Genomic DNA, 24522 nt, shown 5'->3' with positions numbered 1-24522 from the left:
TAAAGCAAAACTTAAAAATGTGACTAGTATTGATGGACATTCAGCTGCCAAACAGATGGGGCTGCTCTTTGGCTGGAAGAGTGGGTATGAAAGTCATGCAGAGCTCTGTGCTTGCTGTGCTGGGTAACAAAGGTGTGAACAGTATGAGTGGGATTTTCCTGCTCCAGTTGCCTAAACACTGAATGTCTAGGATAAGCTAATTAGAGGGGCTTTTCTTGGCTGGTAACTCTTGGAGACAGCCACATCCAGAGAGAGACTGACTCAGCCCAGCTGCCTCAGAATAGGATGAATCACCATCTTAATATGAATTGACAGTAAACTGAGCTTAGGTGACAAGTCTGGATCCTTACCTGACAGGAGATGAGATGCACCCTTGCCCTGTCTATTTTCCGACACAGGCTTTTGCAAGGGGAAATCAGTATTTTTCTGCACATAGGTTGGCAGGGAGGAGAGGTGCAGTCAGGAGCCAGCCACACAGTGTGGTCAAGGCAGGTGCTGGTGTGTAGGCTTCATTCTGGGTATCAGCCACTGCTCCATGCTGGAGGAGGAGTCCTTGTGCAGCCCCTGCTGCCTTTAATAGCAAAATAGTCATAGAGGAAAAGGAATGGTAAACTGAAGTTCTGCTTCTGACCTCTAGTTTAGAGCTCCAGTCAGCACCAGAATGACTCCACAAGCTCTTTTAGCAGACACATGAGGATGGAAATGGCAGACACTTGATTAAATTTGTCATATTTCCTTTTAATGCTTCACTGCAGAGTTGTTAATGAGAGTTCCAGCTGCAAGAACAGAGTTAATAGGGTGAGTGTCTTGCAGGGTTGATGCATTAACATTTTTCTTTGGATTTTAACCATGCAATGTGGTGGGTTTCAGGGTAGAGTTGACTAGCAAGAGGCAAGGAGGCTGTGAGAGTGGCCCTTTGGTGTTTGGACTCAGCTGTTGGCAAACTGGAGAGACCAGAGTGTTCACAACCTCCTCCACATCTTATTCTTAGACCTGCAGCTTTTTTAGTCCCACTCTTTCCTTTGCCCTTGGGGAATTGCTCTCCTTAGAGTGTTTTGGTGCAGAACAGAAGAGGCTCTTGCCCGTTAGGGCTGAGACAGGCTGAGGTGCATTGCTGGGAGGTTGCTGCTGTCACCCATCTATCTGGGGAACCAGAGGAAGAAGTGACAAGTCCCATCAGTAGTCATCAGATGCAGTTACTGCATGGCTACAGGATCTTGGCTGGGGGCTGGAGCCCTAGATTGTTGCAGCAGGTTGGATGGGATGTGAGCAGTTCCTGCTTGTTTAGAAGGGATGGGTGAATAATATGTTATGAGCATAAGAGGAATACTTGTGTTAAAGGCAGTGGTGGATCTAAATTATTTGAATTCTTCAAAGTAAATCTTGGACTCACCTTCCCCAGATAGTGTTTCCAAGCTTTTTCTATACTGGTATCCCCCTGGCTTTGCACATCAAGATGGGATGGGTAGCTGAGGCTATTCATTCTCATTAAACATCCACAGGTACTTTCCTGAAGCAGTCTGTTAGCTGTGGTCTGGCTGTGCTCCAGTTGGGGTAATTGTGTTTGCCTCGCAGTTTAAAATAAACTCTGTGCATTCTTCTGCAAAGCTCTTGCTCGCCCTTGTTTATTGTCTGGATGGCAGCATCCTATCTGTCCATTAATCCATCTCTCCAAGTTTCTCTTATTCCACCTTCCTGGAGGGGGTTCAAGCTGCCACCATTTATTATTTGAGTCAGTCTGCCAGGGAAATGTTTACTTCATTCTTGAAACAGTGACTCTCTAACTGTGCCCTCACTTGAGGCTCGAGTGAGGAATTGTTGGTTCCAAACCAATATTTACTTTTTTAAAACAGAAATTACCCTACATATTTAAAATTTGGTTTTGCATCATTTGGTGTAATAGACATAGTAATATGCAGTAGCAATTGGTAGTTTGGAGGCTTCCAGGGTGCCTTCAGTGATGCCTCATCCAGACGTACTGGTCCCACCCCTGGCTGTGGGGTCACAACTAAACCACATGTGGCTGTAAACTCCTCCTGGGCTCTTCAAAGGTACAAACTTGTGCATCTTTGCATTGCTGAGGTCTGTTTTTTTTTCCCCAAACCTGCTGGAACATCATTACATTTCAGATGCTTTACTGATTTTTCAACCTGTGAAATTGGTTCATGTATAAAAGGCTCTTTGAAAAGAGAAGAATGAGGTGGATGGACAACCTGAATATTTCAGCCTTGTTTCCTTAGTTAAGAATTAAGCTGTTTCTGTCTTATTGCAGTGTATAAATGGGTGATTTATAGTCAGTGTATATGGATGACTGGGGCTGTTAGGCTGCAATAAATGCACTGGGCAGATAAGCTTTCCAGCAAGGCACTTCTACATTGCGTGGTCTTGTCCCATAGGAAAGTAAAGTGGCAGCAAATTTATAAGTGGTGAAGCAAATGCTAGAGGGTTCATCACATGCAGAACAGGTGGAGGCAGATTCTAGATACTGTGGGCAGCCATGGCTAATTGCAGCTGGCAACTCCATAAATACCAAGGTTCACTGTGGCTTACTAGCCTCGGAAGTCAAAAAGACACTGAAGTATTTGTGATGGAGTCAACCATTTTAAAGATCAAAGGCAAGAAATATTTTGTTTGCTTGTTTTCAGGGGCTACTTCACAAGGCATGAGGGTTGAGCAGCTAAATATGTCCTCCATGAGGAAAACCAACCCCATTGCTGCAGAGCAACCCACAGTGTGCTCGTGCTTGAGTCACATCTCACATGCCTGTCTCTTGGAGCTGACCTTACTCACCACATTGCTCATGCTCACCTCATGAAATCATTTTTCCCAGATAAGTTGCTGCGGATGATTTATTGCCCACAATATTAATCCTTCTCTTCCTTCATGCCTGACCCTTGTTTATGATACCAACCTCTCTGTTTGGACATTCATTATACTGCCTTGGCTATCAGCAGTGATAAGAAGCAGTTTTGGAGGAGATGCTGGCCAAAGTAGCAGCTATCAGGATATTTATGAGCAGTTGCGATTGCCAGAGCTCAGGGTGATATTTTACACAGTAGTAACCTCATTTGGGCAGCTGGTAGCTGCATCTGCTCTGTGTTAATGAAAGCAGCAACACCATAACCTGCATTATTGTATGACTTCTCACATGGACTTGCTGAATTTTCCTCTAGTTTCAAGTCAATTTGCAGTGATAAATACAAGTGAAAATGGGCCTGATTTCTGTTGTTGATGGCTCCTTGTGGCTTAGAGGAGTATTGCGTGGTGCTGCATCTTGTGGTAACACAACTTGGAGCTTTAAAAGCTGTTTGCTCAACTGTTAGCTGTTGTCCTGCTGCACTTTTTGACAGGCAGCAGAAGGGGAATAACAAGTTGTTTTACCCAACACTAGGGAAAGATAAACTGGGGGTAGAGCTCCCAAATGCATTGCGTTTACTTTCCCTTATTTCCTGGGATTCACAGCATTGCTTGGGTAATGTTGGCCTGGTGAAGCCAATGGTGAGATGTTATTTTAGCCTGGTTTTCGGGTGGAAGGGCTGGGGCTGTTTCTGTGGTTATTGCTTTCGAAAGAGACCCAGGTTGAGGAGAACATCTAGCACAGCATCAGCTCTGTTGGGCAGCAGGGCTGACCATGCTTGGCCTCTCACCTGGCTTGGTGTTTTTTCCAAAATAATTGGGATCTCTCATGCCTTTAATGGCTGTAGCTGGAAAGTTTCTGTTGCTGGCTGCCATGGAGGGAGGCATGACATTTTTCTGCTGGACTTCTTTGATTTATATTTCTAAACCCTTTGCAGGTTTTTAATGTTGTTGGGTTGGTGGTTTTTTTTTTTAGTTGGTTTTTTTTTTAAATTCTAAAAGCTTTGAATTGCCACATTTGCAGAAAACTCTTCCTGTGGTGGCTGAATATGACTAGTTGGTTGCAGGAAGCTTTCCTTCTGATGAGTAAGCCATCCCCAAGGACTGATGAGTGGTTTGACTCTCTCTTGGCCTCCTAAAGCTGGAAAGAAATCAGATAAATTGTAGGAGGGGCATGGGTGATGGCTGGGAGGGTGTGCAATGAAATGAATTGAGCAAGACTTTTGCTTTCCTACTTAATCCCAAAGTGATTTTGCTTTCCCTACTCTTTAGGGTTTCCTGGCAAAGCAAGACTTGAGCTGATGTGCTCAGTAAAGGGTTGGATTGGCAAAGACAGACTCGGGGGGCAGGAGCCCAGGTTGCAGGGAGCTGCCTGACATCAAGGTCAGCAGCTCCTTCCCTGGTGCCTTTCGATGCACTCGCAGCCTTTGTGCTGCTTTCATTCACTTCAGTGGTTGAGTCACCATCCCTGGAGGGATTTAAAAGCCATGTAGGTGTAGTGCTCAGGGACATGGTTTAGTGGTGGACTTGGCACTGCTGGGTTAATGGTTGGACTCAGTGAACCAAAATGATTCAGTGGTTCTGTGGCTTCTGCATAACTGACTTTCTCTTCTTGTTTTGTGTTGTTAATCCCAAATCCTGCTTGAGTTTGGCATCAAGAACCAGGTGCCTCATGTTCTATTGAATGTGCTGCCCTAAAATGTCCTCTCAGCCTCATCCTTCCAGTGCCCCTGGGGATGTCAGGACCCGAGGGGGCTCAGGGATGGGGAGATGTTCCCCTTCTTTTGCCTCACATGTGTAAATCTACCCAAACCATCTCAGCATATTGTAAGATTTTGAGTGGACACCAGAGAAACACCCCACCAGCTTACATCAAGAAAGCCATGACATGCCCTGGTTCATAAATACCACCTTGCTAAACCTTTCTACCCTTCCTATTTGAAAGTTACACTTGCTATCCAGGTGAAGAGATCCCTTAGGAAAAGAGAATGTGCTGAAAAACACCCAGGTGTCTGGAGCCAGATGTTGGGCGTTTTCCCCAAAGCCAGTGATTGGTGATTTGCTGCTGACAGCATGAACTGGTGTTAAGATATTAAATTGCAGATGAGCTCATCACTTGGCCTCAAACAAGTTTCAGCCTTGAGTGGCTTTAAAATATTACGTGTGGTGGAAAAAAGACAATGCTGGTGTGGCAGAGAGATTTAGGGAACAGCTGAGAAAGACATCTGTGCATAAAAATGTGTACCAGGAGGGGGGAGGGAACACTTCATGTGAAAAATGTAAGCTGTCCCAGGGGAGAGGAGGAGAAATGCTTAGATTTATTGCTTCTACATTTTAATTTTAGCTTAAGAGAAATTTGTCTGAGTTTTGAGATGCTTAAAGGGAAGCAGAAAGATGCTAAGCCTGGGTTGAGCCTCAAAGATCCCAGCATGTCGAGAGCCCTGTGTGTGGGATTACTTCTACCAAGCCCCAAAACTGGCTCCTTGGATAGTGTGTGGTGCTTGCCAGTGATGCCCTTGATTGTAGGCTAAATCCATCTCTTAGTGTTTGTTTAATCCTAATGTTGAGCTCTATTAGACTGAGACTTTTCCCAGGCCCACACTACTGTGAGGAGAGGTGTTTCTCTCCCTGAACCCTGGGAGTTTTCTTTGGGGATCTCCCTGCTCTACGTGTTTCTATTTACTCCTTTTTTTCTTCCTTCAAGGGATCCTAAGTTCCTCAACCCACCCAGTTCTCCTCAGTCACCTGCAGATCTACACAGTACCAAAATACAGGAGGATGAAGATGGTCTTGAATGAAGGACTCAATTTTTCCAGCCTAATCAAACCCAAACACGTTGGAGGAGCCTTGGTGGGCTGCTCTTACCCTCCCAGTTCTGCTTCTGGGGAGCCCAGTGCACAACCTTCTCTCAGCTCTAGATCTTGATGCTGAGATTAATTGATTTTCTTTAAGTGCCAACTTGGCAGCAACCAGGAGATAGGTCATAAATCACTTTGGCTGCTTTATTTTTCAAACTAGACATGTTTGCAATCAGTGGGCGTGTTGGCCAGTTGGGTTTTGGGGCTGGTGTGATTTGTTGGTTTTGAGTTGTTCGTGTTTTGTTTGTTGTTTGTTTGGGTTTTTTTAATTCTCCTAGCAAGAGAGAACAACCCCACATGTGTGGGTTTTTAACTGCCTCAGATGATGTATTTGCAGTCAAAGCAGCAAAGCTGGCATTAACTCAATTGGTGCTGCAGTGATGCTCCTACAAATAATAAAGAAAACAACATGATAAAGACTTACCATCCTCTGACTGCTGGAGCCAGTGTCCTCAGGTGTAATAAATTAATTTTTTAAAATGAAGATGATCATTTTTAGCCTGATTGAAGTCACAGAGCATCAGCACATACAGCCACATGGTTCCCTTCTCACATGGTTTGTTGAGGCCAGATCATCTCTGAGCTCAGGACAGGCCCCAATTTATTACAGGGCAATGAGGTTTGGATTTGTTGTATTACAACACTGGGGGCAGGAGAAAGGGAACTTTTTCATGTAAATTATTTTAAAATTGCATGTATGGCTGTCAGCAGTGAGCTCCAAACTGTAACCCTGGAGCGGATGAGCTGGGGGGCATCAGCCAGCAGAAGGTTGTCCTGGGTTGTATTTAACACACACCTTGGCTGGTGGAATTTCAGAGTGTTGCCAGGACCTGGGGGACAGTCCCCCCCCCTCACATAAAATACTTTCTTACTGCTGTGTTGATTTGTTTTTAATTTCCTTTAACAGCAGCTAGATCCAGCCCTACTGCACTTCCAGTTGTTTGGGCAAAATCTGCATTCCCACTGTGAGGGCTGGGAGCTGAAGTGCTTTTTGAGATGGATGGACTCCATTCCCTCATCCTGTGGGGTGGATGGTGGACCTTGCTGTAATGTGTGTTCATCTGTGAGGAGTGCTGTCCTGTCTTCTGGTTGGCTGAGGAACAAAACATAGTGAAGTTAAAATATTTGAAGCTAAAGGAGTACACTATATATAACCCTTCCCCTCCTTGTCCCCGTGCACTAACATATTTCACATAATGATTAGTTCTCTGCCAAAATTCCTCGAATTATTATGTCTAAGGATTGAAAAACAGAGAAAATAGTCTTGGAAGGGACCTCAGGAGGTCCAATCTGTCCCCAGGGCATAATCATTTCCATCTGAACTGTTTCTGACACATCCCTGTCCAGTCTCCAATGGCAGAGCCTCCACCCTTTCCCCAGACAATCTACTCCAGCACTTTGCTCTTCCCCAAACCCCTCAATTTATCCTCCTGCTTCCCTTACTGCAATTTTAGGCTCATTGCCTTCTCCCCATGCACAGCAGACCCGGAACACATCTATACTGTATTTCTTCTCCCATTCCAGTTTCATGCTGATCAAGCTGTCATGTTCTTTGGAGTCATCTTTGATTGTAGCTTGCTGTAAGCATACTGTTCAGTTGGTGGATTTATGGCTTGTGAGTGGCATGAGGATGTCCATCCTGGTGCATTGCAGATAAAGCACAGGAGTGTGGCTTTCCCCACATGTGCTCATGTGTCCTTTCTTGTGTTGGATGGTGGGAATCACTTTTTTCTTGACTTCTTCATGGGCACTACCAATGCTGGCTGGCTAAGAACCACATTTGCATTGGCTTTTGTAGTACATCTAACATTGCTGCTTTACCCTGTTTTCTGCAGGATTTAGGAATGGAGTCAACCTCTCTGGATGATGTCCTCTATCGATACGCCAGCTTTAGAAACCTGGTGGATCCAATCACTCATGACTTGATAATCAGCCTGGCAAGATACATCCACTGCCCCAAACCGGTAGGTACCATGGTTTCATCACACCCTCTTAACTGTGTCACTCTTCTGGGAGCATGGAGCTTCTCTCTGAGTTCAAGAGGAAAAGTCTCCTGGTTTCTGCTGTGCTTGTGTGTCTTTGGACAGAGAGGACCTGCTCAGAGGTCATGGTTTGATTGCACAGTATTGGGCTTTCCAGCTGACCAAGTGACGTTAGCTGGAACCTGGAGGCATCACTCTCCTGTGCTTTCTGCTCATAATGGGGTTTTAATTTCCTGTGAGAGTGTACAAAGTACAGAGTCATTCACTTCTTTTTCTTGTGGATGTTTTACTTGATAGTAACCTCCACCACTAGTTAAAAATGAGGGGAAATTGCTCTCTTGAACTATTTAAAGATTTATTTAGAGTTGCTGAGGAAAAACTGTGCTGAGGAGTGGGTGCAGCAGAGTGCAAACGTGGCCTGGGGACATCAGGGATTCAGATCTCCATCCCTAAACCAAAGACAGATATCCCATGTCCTACAGCTTGAGCTCAAGCTTTAAGCACAGCTAAACTTTTTCAAGGATACAAATATATCCCTTTTCTTATGAAGAATAAGACCCTTTCCTCTCTTCTCCCCCTGGAGGCAATGAGATGGGAAACTGGAGAAACCTATTTTGACAGGCATGTTTCCAGGCAGAGAGGCCCCATTCCCCCACTGAGGTTACCCTTTTTCAAAGTGTCGTGACTAAGCTGCTTTCTTCTCCACCTTTACCCTGGGATACCAGCGGTGAGTCCTGGCAAAGTGTGCACTCTGTGCTACTCATAAAAATAACTCGAGGCTGCTGATGCAATGGTGAACTGCTCCACTGCTGAGTATCTGCTTTCCCTTGTCTCCCTGCGTGTTTCTTTTGGCACTGAACCCTGTGAAGAAGTTAGTGCCAGGGTAAGCACAGAGGTGCAAACCCCCAATACTGAATCATGGGCTTCTAGCAAACTGTGGTGGCAGACCATGCAATAGCAAACCCAAATGACACCAACCTGTGCAGCACTGGGGTTCCTCTTCTGCATGAGATGGTGCTCTTTGGATATGTTTGGTCCTCCCCCCCTCCTTTGCACAGCTTGGGCCTTGCAGTTGTTTTGCTGCCAGAGATCCCTTACGAGGCTGCTATGGCAGGTGGCAAGTGTTGGCACCAGAGCAGGGACAGCTGTGTTAATACAGCAAAGAAAATATCAGCGAGGCGCTGTGGCAGGGATCCTCAGGGACTTGCAGGCAGTCACCAAACCCTGGAGTATCCCTGGGAGATTGATGGGAGAGGAAAGCAGGAGTTTACAAAGGTGACAGGCAGCAAGAGCTACCACCCAGCTCTAGCTGGGGCTTGCTGGATTGCTGTCTGGTTAGGAAGCTTTCAGGTGGGATGAAAGCTGCTGTTGCACATGAACATTGTGGTGAGTGGTGGCTGTTGATGTTGCACATGGGATTTACCACCTTGTGCAGCTGTTGTAGAACTTTGAGGTTTCTTGTGCTATAGAAGAGGCAGTTTTGCTTTCTAGGAATCTCTCAGATTGCGCAGCAAGTTCTTGAGCATCAGTTCAAGGGGGTGTTTGCATAAGATCAAACACATTTGAACAAGTGTTTGCTTCCCCATGGCCATGACCTTGGGCCAGTGCTTTTATTTTCCTGCCTCTCTCCACCCCGCCAGCCCCATAGAGAGGTTCCAGGCAGGTTCCTTGGGACGTGGCTCAGTTCCAGGCACAAACTGTGGCTTCCCCTTTCCAAAATGTGGTGCCAGGGTGATGAGGCCGCTGGTGCTGTTGGCCCTTAGGGTGAGGTCTGTCTGTCTGTCCCCATGAGTGGCGAAACGGGTCAAAACGCTTTGGCAAAGCCACTTGGTGTGGGATGGAGCTGCTCTGATGCCCTTTTTCTCTCCTGCAGCCTCTCAGGTTTCCAGTGGAGGTTGTTCCAGGCAAAAAACTGCAAACACAAACGTGTAAGGAGCAAAGGGCCCCTGGTAAAAAATTCAGAGCTCTGTTTGCCAGCAGGAATATCTGGCCATAAACTACTGGAAAATTAAACCAGTTTCTTTTTCCACAGATCAGAGCCACATGTATGGATGACTGATGACTGTGATAGGGAGTGAGTCAGGCTTTCCTCTGGTTTGAGGACTTGTTGAATATGGGATTAGCACTGAGCAGAGCTGGGGGAGAGCGGAAAGTGAAGCCTTATGCAAAGGCTGTGTCTTTCCCTTGGGACCTTGGGAGCACCAGCTCTTACCATCCTGGGGTGGTGCTGTGGAAGCTCCACCAGCACCTAAAGGCTGCCCAAAGTAAATCCAAAGGGAGATTTTGTCTTTGCAGATCCCCATCCTGCTGTTTTCTTGGGAAAGAAGCTTTTCTTCTGGTCAGTGGCCAGGGAAGGGCTGGCAAAACCTTGTCCCAAAGCCCAGCTTTGCCTGTCCCTTCTTCTGTCAGTGTCTGCACCTCTTAGACTCCAGTAAGAAGACAGGTGAAAGATGCAGTCTTGTCTCCACGTTGGGGCTAGAAATGGGCAACTATCTCTGTGTGGAAGCTGTATATAATGGGTAATGTGGTCCTCAGCCTCCTCAGTGAAATACATAATGTTTCAAGATGTATGGTGGCAGCAGTGTGTTAGGAAGGACATTTAAAAACTCTTCTAGGCAATTGATGTAGCTGGAGAGGCAACATGCTGGGACTGGAAGCAAAATGGATTTTGCCCCTGTAGCTTTGGGCAGAGTAAAGATCTATTTTCTTGCTTCCTTCTGTCTCATTTGAGAAATATATGCTTAGCCATTTCCCTGGTTCAGATGTCTTTTCCTCCGTGAGCTCTAAATTGATCAGGTTTGTAGTATGGGCTTGATTACATGAATTGTCACCCATGAATATAAGAAATCATAGAAAGCAAAAGTGGTTATTGTGACCTAGATGAAATAATCTATTTCAAACCCTTCTTCAGTCTTGTGGTTTAAGGTTTTAACTTGCAGATGATGTTGAGTTTGTATGCCCTCCATTTTAGAAATGTATTATTTTTGATGGAGCTACATCAGTTGAAGTTAAAATGAGAATTTTTGCTTTTACTTACTATCCCAACATGTAGCTAGAACTGTATTAATAAACTCAGTTTATACAGGATGAATATAATCAGGATACCATGACCACCAGCTCAGTGCCTGTATTCCCAAATGAAGCACATAAACCATCTCCTCCCCCACTCATATTATTATATGATCTTGAATTCAAATTATTCCAAGTTTTTGCCATCACACTCATTTTTATAGCAGTAAGAGCTGAAATGACAGGTAAAAAGTGATGACACATTGAGGGACATTCAGGCACAGTCTGTCAGGTGAGTGTCAGCCACAACAAGCTTCTTGCCTTTTCCTTTTGCTATTAGATGTGTAAGGAAAATGCACCTCACTCATCTTGCAAAGCTCTCAGATAACAGATGCAAAGTGCTATGTGAGCACTAAGTATCATTTGTTCTTTGCTGGAACATCACAAAAGGAAGATGATTTATGAATAAAACCCCTTTAAACTCTGAAATACCTGATAAAAAAGCAAAAGGGATGGTTGGGATTCAGCTAAGTTAATTATGTTCTTTATTGTTTCTGTATTAATAGATCCTTTTGTGTTTTGGTTCCTTTTTTTCTGGTTCTGCTCCAATTGTAAAGCTCACTCTTAGATAGTTAAGGCATCTGAAATACTTCAAAATGTCTGGCTGTGAATCTCAGCCCCAGCTAGTGACAACTTTGGTTCTTTCCTAACTTAATGTGTCATGTCCTCTTCTCATCTTTTCTCTGCACAAATGTTCTCTAAAGCCCCTGTGTGTGAGCTAAAGCTGAGCAGAGTGCCTTGGAAACAGGGGAAAATTGCACTTTTCAGGTTTTTATAAATATTAAGGCTAAAAGGGAGTAACGGTGAGGTCTGGATGGGCTGTGATGGAAGCATTCCTGGTAAATCATTGGTTTCCTGTGTGAAATGGGACTGCAGAAGGAGAGGAGATGAGCCTTGCCTTACCCTCCTTGTCCCAACCCAGTGTGTTGTGAAGAAGCCTCTGCTGTCCTTATCCCTCCCTGCTTGATGAATTTGCTCCCTGGCACTCGGCCCCTTTGCACATGGTGATACTGAGTAATTCATGACAGCCTGACCCATCACACTCTGCTGCTGGTGCCTCCTTTTTAAAAGCAAACATCAGCAGTGGCAGGATGCAACCCTTTATTTAAGCATGCTTCATAGTGTAGGAACCAGGGAGAGTGTTCCTGTTCTTTAAAATTAAATAAATCAATTGAAATGTCAGATAGATTTACTATATTTCAAGCAATAGCACTTTGTAAAATATGCTAAATCTGTATTTCCTCCACAGCACCAGTATCATAGTTGTAGAATGGAATAACCCCCTTTCTGGCTATCCATCTCCCTTGGGTGCCTGGGCTAATTTATGACAATTGTGGCCTATTTATGAGAATTAAGTATCTATTTCCAGACTTTTATACCAGTTATGTCTCAGAAAGAAGCTCAGCTTGTGGTGAGAGCTGTGGCTGTTTGTTGCAGAAGAGGCAGGCATGGGGGAGCAGCTTGGGGCACCCTCTTATCAGTGACATAAAAAAATCCCTTATATTAAAAAGTATTGAGTTTTTTCTGGTACTGGGCTAAGGCATGGCAGCATGTGCTACTCTTCCTGCTGTGCAGAGAGACAAAGAAGTCTTTCTCATATTCCCAGCTCCCCTAACTGATACCATGTGGGGGTCAATGAATAGAGAATCTGTGATTTGAGAGCTGAAATGCTGCAGTACAGTTTGGGATGAAAGAGGCTGCATAAACACAAATGGTTATTGGATGAGCTGACTGAGGTTTTTTTTAAAGAAAAAGAAATACAATGTGACTTTGATCAAACTTTTCTCTCTTTCGGGATGCCTAAACCCAAAATCTCAATGGCATCTGGCAGAATTGCCAGGCCCCTCACTGAGTTCCCATAATAATAAGACGACCTTTCCTAACCACTGTGTTACCATCTGCAAACCCTCCTAAATGCCACAGGGTGGATTTTGTCAGATTGGAAATGGATTTTGCAGTGTCCCCAAAATGTCAGGTGCCACACAAGCAATGTGGGAAGCACTGAGTGCACAGGGTCCCCTCTCTTGATGAGCAGTGGGGGCATCTTGGGTGACACCAGTTGTCAGGGATGAGCATCATCATGCAGGTTGGAGAAGGTTAAAGAAAAGAACCAGTAGCAGGAAAAGGTTTTTCTCAAAAGGCAGCAGTTGCCCAAGCCCCCAAAGTAAACTTCAAAGCTAAATCCAAAGCAGAAGAGAAGGGAGAAGGGGGCAGGTCAGCACAAGTATTTTCATGCCAAAAAATAGATGGGCTACAGTTGTATTTTGGAAGGATCTACCAATTTGTAGCAGTTGGCCAGTTGTTTCTTCCCTACCTCTTTATTCCTCTTCCCAATTTCTTCTCCTGTAGAGAAAAAAAAACACCACATTGAAGATGTCATAGAAACCCTGCTGCTTCTTGATTCTCCCTTTGATGCTCTGTGGCTGGACAGAGAAGATGCTCCTCTCACCTTGCTTCGTGGTGCCCTCTTCTTCATTGTGGGCAAGAAAGTGTCCTAAGAAACAGCAGCTGTATTCTGCTGTTGGTTGTGATAAGCAAGGCTCATTTCTAGTGTCAATGAAGTCTCTTGGAGGAGGGTCTAATATTTGTCTTGTAGCAGCATCTGGGGCCAAAAAATGTCCCTGAAGCAGCACACTGAAGAGTCTGTCACCTGTGATCCACACCACAAAACCAATTTGGGTCAAGAACACTTTTACCTGTGCTCCCAGAAGATCACAAGGTGGGAAACATAGACTGGAAAAATTGTAATTGAAGAAGGATGAAGAACTGAAGAAAGAATTTACTGAGCTTCTTTCACAAGAGCTGGCAGGCTTGTGGATTATATTGTGAACAATACAATATACTGCTTAACAGTTTAAACAAGATCTTCCAGGCCTAATGAGTCCTGCTGGTGTGCATGGCTTTATACCACTGCTCAGGCTTGGTGTCACATCCATCTTGCTCCTGGCTGAGGAGTTTGCCTGTACCTAAATGCTGCCAGTGCCACGTGGATGCAGACAGCCTGGCTGAGCTGCCCCTGGGGGTAAAGCAGAGCCTGTGGGTGAGGGTGTCATTGCCCTGATTGACTTGGAATCTTTTCTAAGATTCTGGCAGCCAAGGTGTGTGTTACTGCACAGAAATAAGGGTGCTCCCATCCCAAGCTGAGCATCTGTGTCAATCTGTCCTGCCACACTCTCTACCTGCAACCTCTCCAGTAATGCCAAGTAACTGTCCCTGAGGGAAATGATGGATGAAGAAACAGGTACTCGTTAAACAGTAGCAACATATTTTATTGATGTTTTCTGATGTTAATTGACGTTTCAGTTCAGCTCATTTAGCTTTTAATCAGAGCGTAATTTACCACAAAGGAAGGAACTGTATTGATTCTCTGCCTCCTGGCAGGACAATTATTTATTGATCTCCAGTGCTGAAGAGTATGTGGTGGGGACTTCTTCTGTGGTACAGCGGAAGGGGAGACTTTGGGCACTTGGATGCCTAACTCAGAGGTGTGTGAGTGCTGAGCTAGCCAGTGGTCTGTTAGCAAGGTGGATTTGCAGAAATGCATAGGGAGAGTTTGAGGTTCTTAAACAGAATGTGTTTCTTCTGTAGTGATAGACCACTGGTGGTGGCTGAGGGGCTGCAGCTGGGCTGGTTCTGTTAGGCAAAAAATTAGTAAAGAAATGAAAAGAAGGTCTTGAAGAGAGGGAAGGTACCAGCAGGATTTTCCGTGATTGCTCTTCATAGATGTCAGGGGCTGTGATTTCTGGTCAAAGTTCAGAAGCGATCATCTCACAGTTTGGGATATTTGGGCGTTTGGGTAAGAGCTTTATCCTACCCTTTCCCATCTTAAAGAGTCTTGCAGTCATTAGGTAATGTGCTAATCCTCCCAATTTCTCTGTCCCTTTTGCTTTTCTCCTTTCTATCCAGCTTTCCAGGAAATCCCCAGGACAGCTCTGCTGTCTGCGGTCATAGTTTTACATCCGCTTGGAGCACTTGCCCAAGTGACCCTCCCTTTTCTCCAGGCTCACTGCATCCTGGAGCTGTTGCTGGGTGAGCTTGGCTGGAGCAAGGCTGCTATTAGCTGTGATCTTACCCTTTTTCCTTTTCTTAAAAAAAAAAAAGAAAGAAAATTCCCAGTTCTCTAGTGCCTATGAGGGTCCCACGGTGGTTAATGAGCTGAAGGCGAGTGTTGCTTTCAGGGTTGTGCCCTTGCCCTGGGATTCATCTTTCTATGCCTGCCTGCCGTGGGGGGCAATGGGGACTGATGTGAGGGGGTCACTGCCCCTTCCCAGGCTCTAGTGGACATCACAAGGCTCCCAAAGGGTTGTGGCAAGGGGCTGAGAGCCCCCACGGAGTGACATAAATATTTGCAGTGGTATCCTGGGGACACTCCTGCTCCAGTCCAACAACATTAACAGGCTGGGCTGGGGATTGCTTCCCGTGGGATCCAGTGCAGTGCAGCTGAGCACAGGCTCCATAGGAGACTTGTTGGGCTGGGAAAATCTCTGTGTTCTCCTGCATCTGGGAGATAAATGATCAGGAGAGCAGCAAGGGCAGGGTCTGGCTGAAGAGCCCTGTTTGCTCAAGGCAGCATGGTGGGAGGTATCAGGGACACCATGCAAAGCCTCATGCACCCATCAGTCTCCAGAATCCATCTCCATCCTGTGTTCATCGTCCCCAAGCAGGGACTGAGACACTGGAAAGCAAATAAAGGAGCTCTCCTGGAGATGCAGAGCTTGCTGAAGCCTTGGGCCATGTGGGTGAGTAGAGACAACAGGTCTGCAGGTGATGAATGATGCTGTTTGCATCACAGGGGAGTTTTACCTGCAGCTCACATTGGGACAGTGGCAGTGAGTGATGGGGAGGAGCTGCCCAGAGGCTCTGCATCCCACAGGGCTCCAAAATCAATCATCCCTGTCTGTGCCTGTAGGAGAATGGTGAGTGCCACCATTTACTGAATAGTGATTTCAGTGGATGTTGGAGGTTGGCACCTCCCACCACTCTTCCTTTTGCAGACCAAGCCAGCACAGCATCTTGGGTCTTTTTCTGTCTTTGCTATGCTACACCAGCGACAGTGATTAACTCCTGAGTCAGTTGTTTGCTGAGATATTTCCAGGGTAATGAATGGCACTTCTGGATTTTTAGCTGCATGCTTTGTTTTATGGTAACTCCCTGTGTCCATCAGAAGGATACAGATGCATTTGTCATTAAAAGTGTGGTTTATGACCTTCCAGCAATGAACCCTGGCATCTAAATGGTCTTCTATTAGTCACTTTGTTTATAGTGCTGAAGTGGGTCCAATTTATTTGGCTGAGGATTTTGTTTATATCAGGAGCACGGGTTGGAGTGGTGATGCTCAGAAGCCTCCTCCAGTGTCACAGTTTTGCTGTGCACATCTCAGCCTGAGGCATCAGGCATCACAGCACAGGGCAGTGCCACTAATGGGTGCAAAGCAGCACACAGGTCAGCTGCTGATCCCAACATCATTTTGACTGCTGCTCATCTCTCCTCTGCTGCAGAAGCTGAGCTGGGTACTCTCCAGTAGCTCTCACAAAATTTTTTTATATTCTTTTTTGCAATTTCTCTTTATTTACATGCTCCCCTCAGGGCCATCTATCACCTTGAATTTTATTGCCTCCTTTAATTGCTTCTCTGAAGTCTAACTGTAATATTACTCCAAGATTGTTTTGAATAACTTCCTGAGTTGCTGCAGTGTCATTAATCTTGTACTTCTGGCTCTCTTGATAAGCCCTGTTGTACACTGCTTTTCATTTTGGTGTGTCAACACAGAGTCTGACACGTTGCACTTTGGCCTTCCGTCAGAGCGGATGATGAGCACTTCTTACAGCAGTATCTGAGTTGCAAAATTGGTTTCTATTTCTTCTGTTTGTTTCTATAAATTTCCTCTTTCGATGTGCTGCTTCTGCTGCAGCTCTGCCCCCTCCTAATTTGGGCTAATTCATGGCAGGTTTTAATTACTGGGGTCCTTAGTACTCCATGGTGTCCCTAGGTGAGCACTTGTACTGTGTTGGGGTGCCTGGGGTAGATGTCCTCAGCCATGGGTTTCCCAAGTTTGGCAATGGCTTTGTGGTGTCAGGACAGTCCAGAGCTGGTCTGGCTGTTTTTTTTGTAAGAGTTGAACAGGAGCAAGACCTTGCTGGCCATTTGAAGGAGGTTAATGTCCACTCCTATCTCTGCAACCAGCATGTGATGGTGAGATGTGGTGATCTTGTGCCTTTGTGGTTTGGGCTGACCTGAGGAGATTTGCACCATTGGTAGATTTGTCTGGAAGCAGAGGGTTTGGGGTTTTTTCAAGCATGAGATTAATGCATGTGCCATGCTTTTTGGCTGTGTATTTGGGTAATTTGCTCAAAGCCAGTTGCTCCTTTTGGACCAAGGTGTTAATGGGGCCTTCTGAAGACAGACTGCAATGAGCATGGTGAGGAGCAAAGGATCAGCCAAGAGCCTGATTATCCCAGTGGGCACCTCCTGCCCAGAAATCCCCAGGTTGAGGCCACTTACGTTTTGCACGAGTCATTGACTTTCTCCCTCACTGGGTTTTACATTGCTGTTAGCCAGTACTCCACAAAACATTAATTTTGCTCCACTTGCTGCCAGAGCTGATGCTGTCAGCCCTGGCAAGAACTACCTGCCATCTGCTAAGGGACACCTTCAGCCACTGCTCCTGACAGTGTGTTAGGTTTCTCCAATAAAGTGGTGAAGACCAGAAGTGCTGCTTAAGCTGCATGTTCTCAGCCCAGGGCTTGCAGTTGATCATACCCCCGACCTTCAGTGAAGGGAATTTCGGATGGCAAAGCCCATATTCCTAGCAAAGCAGAAGGCAGGCAGTAGGGTTTCCAGTATGAACAACCCTACCTATCCAAACAACATCTGGAGCTGTTTGGTTGGTTTGTGTTGTTTCTCTGCAACTTCTGTCTCTATGCATTTCTGTTTCTGGGTATCATTTAATGTACTCTCAGTAGAATTTCCCACAAACCACTTTGTAATATTTGAGATAGTTTTATACAAAAATATCCCTGTGCTAGGTGATTTAAAATCAGATATAATATCTTATGTGATGGTAGGCTTTGAGTATCTGTAAGCATTGTTGAGTTCTTGTGGACCTAGAGTGGTCATTGTAAAATACAGCATCACAGAAAAGAAATGAAAGATTTGTCCAGGGTGGAGATGCTCCTTTTCTGGCAGAGAGCCTCCAAGAAAGGGAGCTGGCTCTAGTTGGTAATTTGACAGCACACTAGCTGTTCCCATGCCTGTGACCCAAATGGACACAGCTCTACCACCAAGTGCCTTTCTGTGGTGGAAAATGAGGAGTTTGGTTTTGTTGCCTTTTCAAGCCTCCTGCTGTTACGTGGATGGCTGGAGAGGGATGTAGGCAGAGCTTGGGAAGGACTCTGCAGTGAGTTTGCTGCTAGAGCCATACTGAGAGTAGGGTCATTAAACCCAAATCTGAATTTCCCATGCCAAAAAAATACATTTTCCTATAAGAAGCTAAATGCTGCTTCTCTTACGAAAGACCTTAATTCTCTTCCAGGACCAGCTGGCCTCTTCTTGGCCATTTCATGATGTGAATTAATTCTGGGGCACATTCCTTAGAAGCCATTGGGGTGTCTTCTGCTGCCACTGAGTGCTTGGCCTCAACCTCAAGCAGGGGGAGGCTTGAGCACTGTTTGCCCCATGGCTGTGTACCTGGGGAAACTCAGGAGAAAGCAAGTGGCTTAGCTCAGTTGCAGTGAACTCTTCTGGGAACAACCTAATTCATATTAAAATGTCCTTTATTAGATTTGTTCCATTTCTCTAATTTGAATTAAAATGCCCTTGATTTATTTTCAAAAGAATTTTTGCATGGGGGCATTATGAAGTCAAATGGGTCCATTGAAAGCCATACTGTCACTTTATTTGGATTTTGTTTTCCTCTGTGTGGACAAAATGTATCACCTACATCCACTACACCAGACCTGCATGTCTTTGGGCATCACCCACCTCATTGCTCATTCCTCATCTGCTGAGGCCTCTTCTCAGGGGAGTCTGAAATGTTGGAGAAGGAGTTGCAGTATTCTTACAGTGCTGTTTTAAGGACACCTCCCTGGAGAGCTCATCCCTACATCATGATGGGATTTTCATGTCTTGCCCAAGGAGCTCAGTGGCCAACCAGCCATGCAGCAGGAAGGGTTTGTTGCTGGTGTGGATCCTCCCCTTCACACCTGGATGGGTTTGTAGGTAGGAGCAAACACTGAGCCAACACCAACCTGAGATTGTCCCACACCAACCTGAGTGCTTACTGCTGACTGGGTGTGGGCATGGTGTGGACTTTGATAAGAGAAGAGCAGTGGATTTAGAGCCTTTCTTACCTCCTCAGCTCCTGGTCTCACAGGAGGAGGACAATTTGCTGGAGAAAACCCCATTAGGGCTTCAAAAGGAAAGTCTGGCAGTGGCTTGCTGGGGCTGGGGCTGGCTGCAGCACAGATGTCTACAGGCAGCAGTAGGCTGTGATTTAGCCCTATGCTTTTGAAAGCAATGGGGGGAGGGGTAAAAAAAAGGAAGAAAGGAAGAAAAAAAAGAAAACCAGAAAGCCATTAGATGACTTCAGTTCCACATGACTACATCAAAAGGGAAGCGTTGTAAATTCGGTTTCTACAAAACCCTGGGGCCACAGAGCTGAGGAGCAGGATGCTGCTCTGGTGCCGGCAGCCAGGGAAAGCTCTTTGTAGAGCTGCAGGAACAGCTCCAGGTTTTGGGTGGGCAGAATTTTTTCCTGACTGCTGGGTTGACCTGGGTATCCATGGCTTCTCTTGACTTGGAGGTGCCTGTTACCCATCATCTTTGACGTGTGTTGAGGATCTCCTGGCATGGAGAAGCTTTGCACATGGGGCTCTTTCACAGTGCTGAGATAACATCCATCATTTCCTTGTTATCCTTCCCAACCCCCAAAGTCTGTCCCTACATTAGCATTGGTTACAGGGGTTTTGCTCTCCTTTGCTTCATGCTAATGTGTAATAACTGATTTGATGCCTGTCAAAAGCCATTGAGGATGATCTGTCCTAGGGCTCAATATTTTATGTCTGTGTTTTACTGTGTAACAACTCTCTATTGTTGAGTACAGAGTTGGTTCTGTTTTGTTTTTTCCTCTCAGCTATTTTTGCTTAATAGTCTAAACTATTACCTGTTGTCCTACCTAACCACCTGAGACAAATAAAATGAGGAGGAGGATCTGGAAGGAAATTGGTCATTCTATATTACCTAGGTCTGACATAGGTCATGTTTTAAGGTTCAGTGTCCACTGAACTGTATAGAAAGCAAACATCTTGGCTGAGGGGTCTCCACACCAAATATTTCATGTGCAAGGAACAGCTGAGTGCACTTTCTCTGGGGCTGCCATGGTTTGTGCATGGATGAAGCTTTTGGTGCACCAAAGCAGCAGCTGCAAACCCTGCAGCATTCACAGAAGGATGTTGCAAGCTTGAAAAGTTTTTTTTAAAAGAAAGAGAAAAGGGTGGGCAAAAAAAGTTAATTTAATTTTTAATTCAGTGAAAATCATGGTTTGAGAGGGCCAATATGGGATTTCTTGCCTGTTCAGACTTGCCGTGCAGATCCAGGGATGGATTGTGAGTGACAGAAACATGGGACCATGTAGTAACACAGCTGAAATCTGTCGCTTCCTCTAACCCAAGACAAAGGCTAATTGTTCTAATTTGGGTCAATCCCCTGCTGTGCTGCAGTGGGAATTCTTTACCAGGGCCCTTTAATCATTAATGTTGGCCTATTTTACACAATGTTTGCCCCCAGTGGAACCCCCCAAGGGCTCTGCACCCCACCAGGGATCCTATCCTACTGCTGGGCAAGGAGCAGGTGATTCATTTCTTAATGAAAACAAATTAATTTCCAATAACGTCTTTATCACAAGGCTTTCCCACATGCTATTCATCCTCCTCTGAGCTCTCTGGCTGCTTCTTTTGGAGCATAAATTTGGTTTGTGACAGTGTGGGATTTTCTGTCCTCAGTGAAAACACACTCCTGTTCATCCCATATTGGCTTTCCCATGGTGCCACCTCCCTCCCTCCCCTAGCAGAGCAGTGAGGAACCCATCCAAGGATAGGTTGTATGTGGTGGATTGTGGTGTGCAGATGGTGGGTAATACCTCACTGAGGGGACCTGAGCTGGGGTGCTGATAGGACTGAGATGGTCATGTGAGACCATTAGTCAACATAAAATGGGACCTTCTGGAGGAACCAAGGCAGGTTTAGCAGAACACAAGAGTGGTGAACCTGGCACGTAGCCTCGACTTGTCACTTGTTTATCCTTGGTGTTTAACTGATTCCCATGTCAACGGCTGTTGCTCCTTCTCTTCATCCAGAGCTCTTCTCTCAGGGCTGGAGCCAGGGTTGGGAGCTGGTGGTCCCCAGCATGTGCCTGGGGGCCCTCATCTGCTTAGGGGGGAGATGGGGCTCAGCTCCTGCCACTCTCCCCCCGATTCTCAGATAAATGAGATCCCGTTGCGGATTGTAGATGGGGTGCGTGCCACAAATCCCTCTCCCAGCTGAAATCTGTTAAGGGATTAAAATCTCATGAATCTGCGGGCTCCTCCTGGCAGTCAGCAGCCTTCTGCTTCTCCAGAGGGCTGGAGGCAGGCAGAGACAGAGGAGGAACGATGGGGAAAGGGGCCCTTTGCAGGGAGGAGACTCTGCTCTTGGCTTTCCCGTCATGATTTTGAGTGGGGTCCCTTATGACTCCTAGCAGGGAGCCACTCTGGGGTGGGAGCATCCTGCAGGTGCAGTGGTAATGCTGCGGATACCTCATCCATCATACCTCCCTTGTCTTTGCAGGAGGGGGACTCCCTTGGGGCCATGGAGAAGCTTTGCAGGCAGCTCACCTACCACCTCAGCCCCCACTCACAGTGGAGACGCCAGGGCATCATGAAGAGGAAGCCACAGTCCTGGTGAGTGAGCTTTGGAAAGCCACTGTCCCCTCCCTGCTCCTTGCGTCCTTCCACAATGTTTTTGGGTGTGATGTGTGTTTTGGGGGGCTGGTGGGAGCTGCCCTTTTTACACCTGGAGTAACAGGAGAAACAAATCTACCATGAGGAAGGAAAATGCTTAAATCCATTAACCTGGGATGCAAGGGAGTCAGGAGGTCAAAACCTTCTCAGCTTGCCACAACTTCCCAAATCCTGAGTTGTCTTCAATCTCCAGTGTTCCTGCCATGAATGTTTGTGTTATCAGGTTGTTTTATGCTCTCACCCAGAGGTGTTTTCCTCCTTTTCCATTTTTGTATCCTGGTCGCAGAGGAGAGCAGCACAGTAGTGCTTGGGGAGTGGGAATTGGCTGGAAAATCTGGACCTTCCATCTTCCAGCTGGGGTTTTCCCTTTCCATTTCACCCCAGTCATTACATTTGGTGTGTGCACACAAAGAGCCAAATCAAGGGAGATGCTCTCTGTGTTGGCTGCCCTGCTCTGCTGTGCTGCCTGGCACCAGAGCACCCAGACTTGTGCCAAATGACCTTATTTTTTTTTGCATTTTATCAATCTGTCTGTCTCTCCCTTGCTGTCTCCATGCCTCCCTCTGAATCACATGTATTTATATTAAACATCTAGAATGGAAATCAGCTTTTTGCCTGGTGGGGTAGCCAAGAGCAGGAGGATGAAACCAGCCTGCTAAAGTAATTTGTATGTCTCTGGCTCTGCCTCAGGACACGATTACAATCCAGTGTTTAACTAGCAAGTGTTGAATTAGATCCTGGAATCTCCCTGCTCCTCCTGCTGCCAAGCACTTGCCTTCAGCAGCACAAAGGCAAAACTGGTGACAAAAGCTCCACGTGTCTGTAATTGCTTTGCAGCACGGGCTTGCAGGCTTCATGGGGGCGGAGGAGGTGTTTCCCAGGGGAAATGGCCAACGTGGCCTTGCTGAGTTTTTCCCATCCCTGGAGAGTTGTGGCCAGTGTGTTCCCTGTGTTTGCTGCCCATGTCTCTGCTGTGCACAGGAGTGATAGCATTTCCTAGAGGAAGAACACTTTGGGGTTCTGCTTTACATCTGGGAGACAGCCTGAGCTCCCCTCTTTGCTCTCTCAAGACCCTCTGATGTGAAGCCATTAGAAATCACCTGGGAAATACCCACCTGAATGTGCAAACCAATAGTTTGGGACAGTTTTTGGGAAGCCAGGAGGTTTCATCAGGCTGTGGCAGCTTTTAACCTGTGATTACCTGCAGGTTGGGTATTCTCCATTGCACTTGTTTGTACACAGACCTGTTCAAACACAAGAGAATTGTATTGTGGTTTAGTGATGAACTTGTGGAGGCTAAGCAGCCTTATTTTGTTGGTAGGGGAGTGATCTTTTAACATCCCACTCCTAATTTCATTAGGGGCACAAAATAATTCTGTCCTGGAGGAATGCTGGATGCTGATTTTTCATATTTGCCTGCACTTCTGTACAAAGCCCTTGTGAAGAAAAAAAAAAAACCACCCAAAAAAGAAAAAAATGAGAGTTTTCATGAGGGGGAAGCCCAAGTGCATGTCAATAATGTTCCCTTCCTTATGAAAACAGAAAGAGAGGGAATTTTATGGATGCAAATCCTCTGCTACAGCTGGGAGCTCGTGGGCGAGCAATGGAAGTTGTAGCTCCTGCAACAAACGGTCACTTCAGAGCATCCAACCCAAATCTGCTGTTGGTGGGAGAAGGCTGGAGCAAGAATTATGCTCTTCTCTTCACTAAAATCCCATGTGTGTGTGCATGCACAGCAGGCGTGCTGGGAGCTGCTGCAGAAGAGCTGAGGATTTGTGGACTGGAGAACTTGAGGACCCGGGAGTGGGTGATCTCATCTGTCTGTGTCAGTGGGGCTTTATTTTGTCCTGTGTAATGTGGCTGTCCTGGAGATCCAAAGGGAAAGAGCAGCAAAGTCCTTTCCAGTATATGCATTCTAGTAAATGCTACAAAAATCAGCCTGGGATGTTGCTGTGACTTGAGGGTTTGTTGGAAATCACTCATCCAAATCTTCCTCCATCTCCCTACGTGGCCTGTGATTTCATGCATGTGTTTGGGATAGAGAAAAACAAAACCCTGGTTCTTGGTGGTTCTTCAGGCTGCATGGGGTTGGGAACTGAAGCCATCAGGCTTCATCTTGGCCCTGGGTTACAGGGAGGGTCCTGCATCCCACAGGAGGACATGGGTGAGGGACAGAGGTGCTTCTAGCTACGGTGGATCTGACCTTTGCCATCACAGTGTCTGAGGTCTGCAGTCTGGTGACACCTGTGTGATCACCAAGTCTATGACTTCTCGTCCTGACATCCATGTCAGGAGCAGAACACCTGCTGTGATTTGGTGGTGGATCAAAAAAATGCATTACTCGAGAGGATGGGATTGGATCCACCAGGGCAGGATCCTGCTGGTGTTTGTCCTGATCCTCACCCTGTCATGTAATTGCAGAGCTCCCAGCCACCTCTGGCCAGCCGTGCCTTGGCTGGGGACACAGAGCTCTGTTTGCCTCTGAGATGATTGTGGTCTGGATGCAGGCAGAAAGCAATTCCTTTCCCAGGGCAGGCTCTAAATACCAGCTGCTGCCTGCCTGTGCATGGCAGTTGTTAATAAGGGGCTGCTAAGGCAGAGCAGAGCTTTTCCCTGGCTGTATCCTGCAGTGGTAGAAATGTTGTGGTTATTTACTCTGTTATTTCTGTTAATTGCCCAGAGAGCACAACAGAGACCACCTCCAAGCTTCTCCTACCCTACTTTTGTGAGGACCTGTACCAAGAGGGTTTGGAAATGAGAAATT

The 24522-nt window shown here is 46.2% G+C and overlaps 1 protein-coding gene across 2 annotated transcripts in view; it reads left to right on the top strand.

Moving 5' to 3' along the window:
• LRRC75A (leucine rich repeat containing 75A) overlaps positions 1-24522 on the top strand; it is a 64654-nt gene that overhangs the window by 18734 nt on the left and 21398 nt on the right. For both annotated transcript variants that reach the window (XM_008490703.2, XM_030462572.1), the window contains exons 2-3: positions 7550-7678; positions 21586-21698. In XM_008490703.2, the coding sequence (XP_008488925.1) occupies positions 7550-7678; positions 21586-21698 (242 nt within the window). The remainder of the gene's footprint in view (positions 1-7549; positions 7679-21585; positions 21699-24522) is intronic.

The sequence above is a fragment of the Calypte anna genome, chromosome 19, assembly GCF_003957555.1.
Source record: "Calypte anna isolate BGI_N300 chromosome 19, bCalAnn1_v1.p, whole genome shotgun sequence".
In the NCBI taxonomy this organism is placed as follows: Eukaryota; Metazoa; Chordata; class Aves; order Apodiformes; family Trochilidae; genus Calypte; species Calypte anna.
This window is presented reverse-complemented; position numbering and strand designations above follow the sequence as displayed.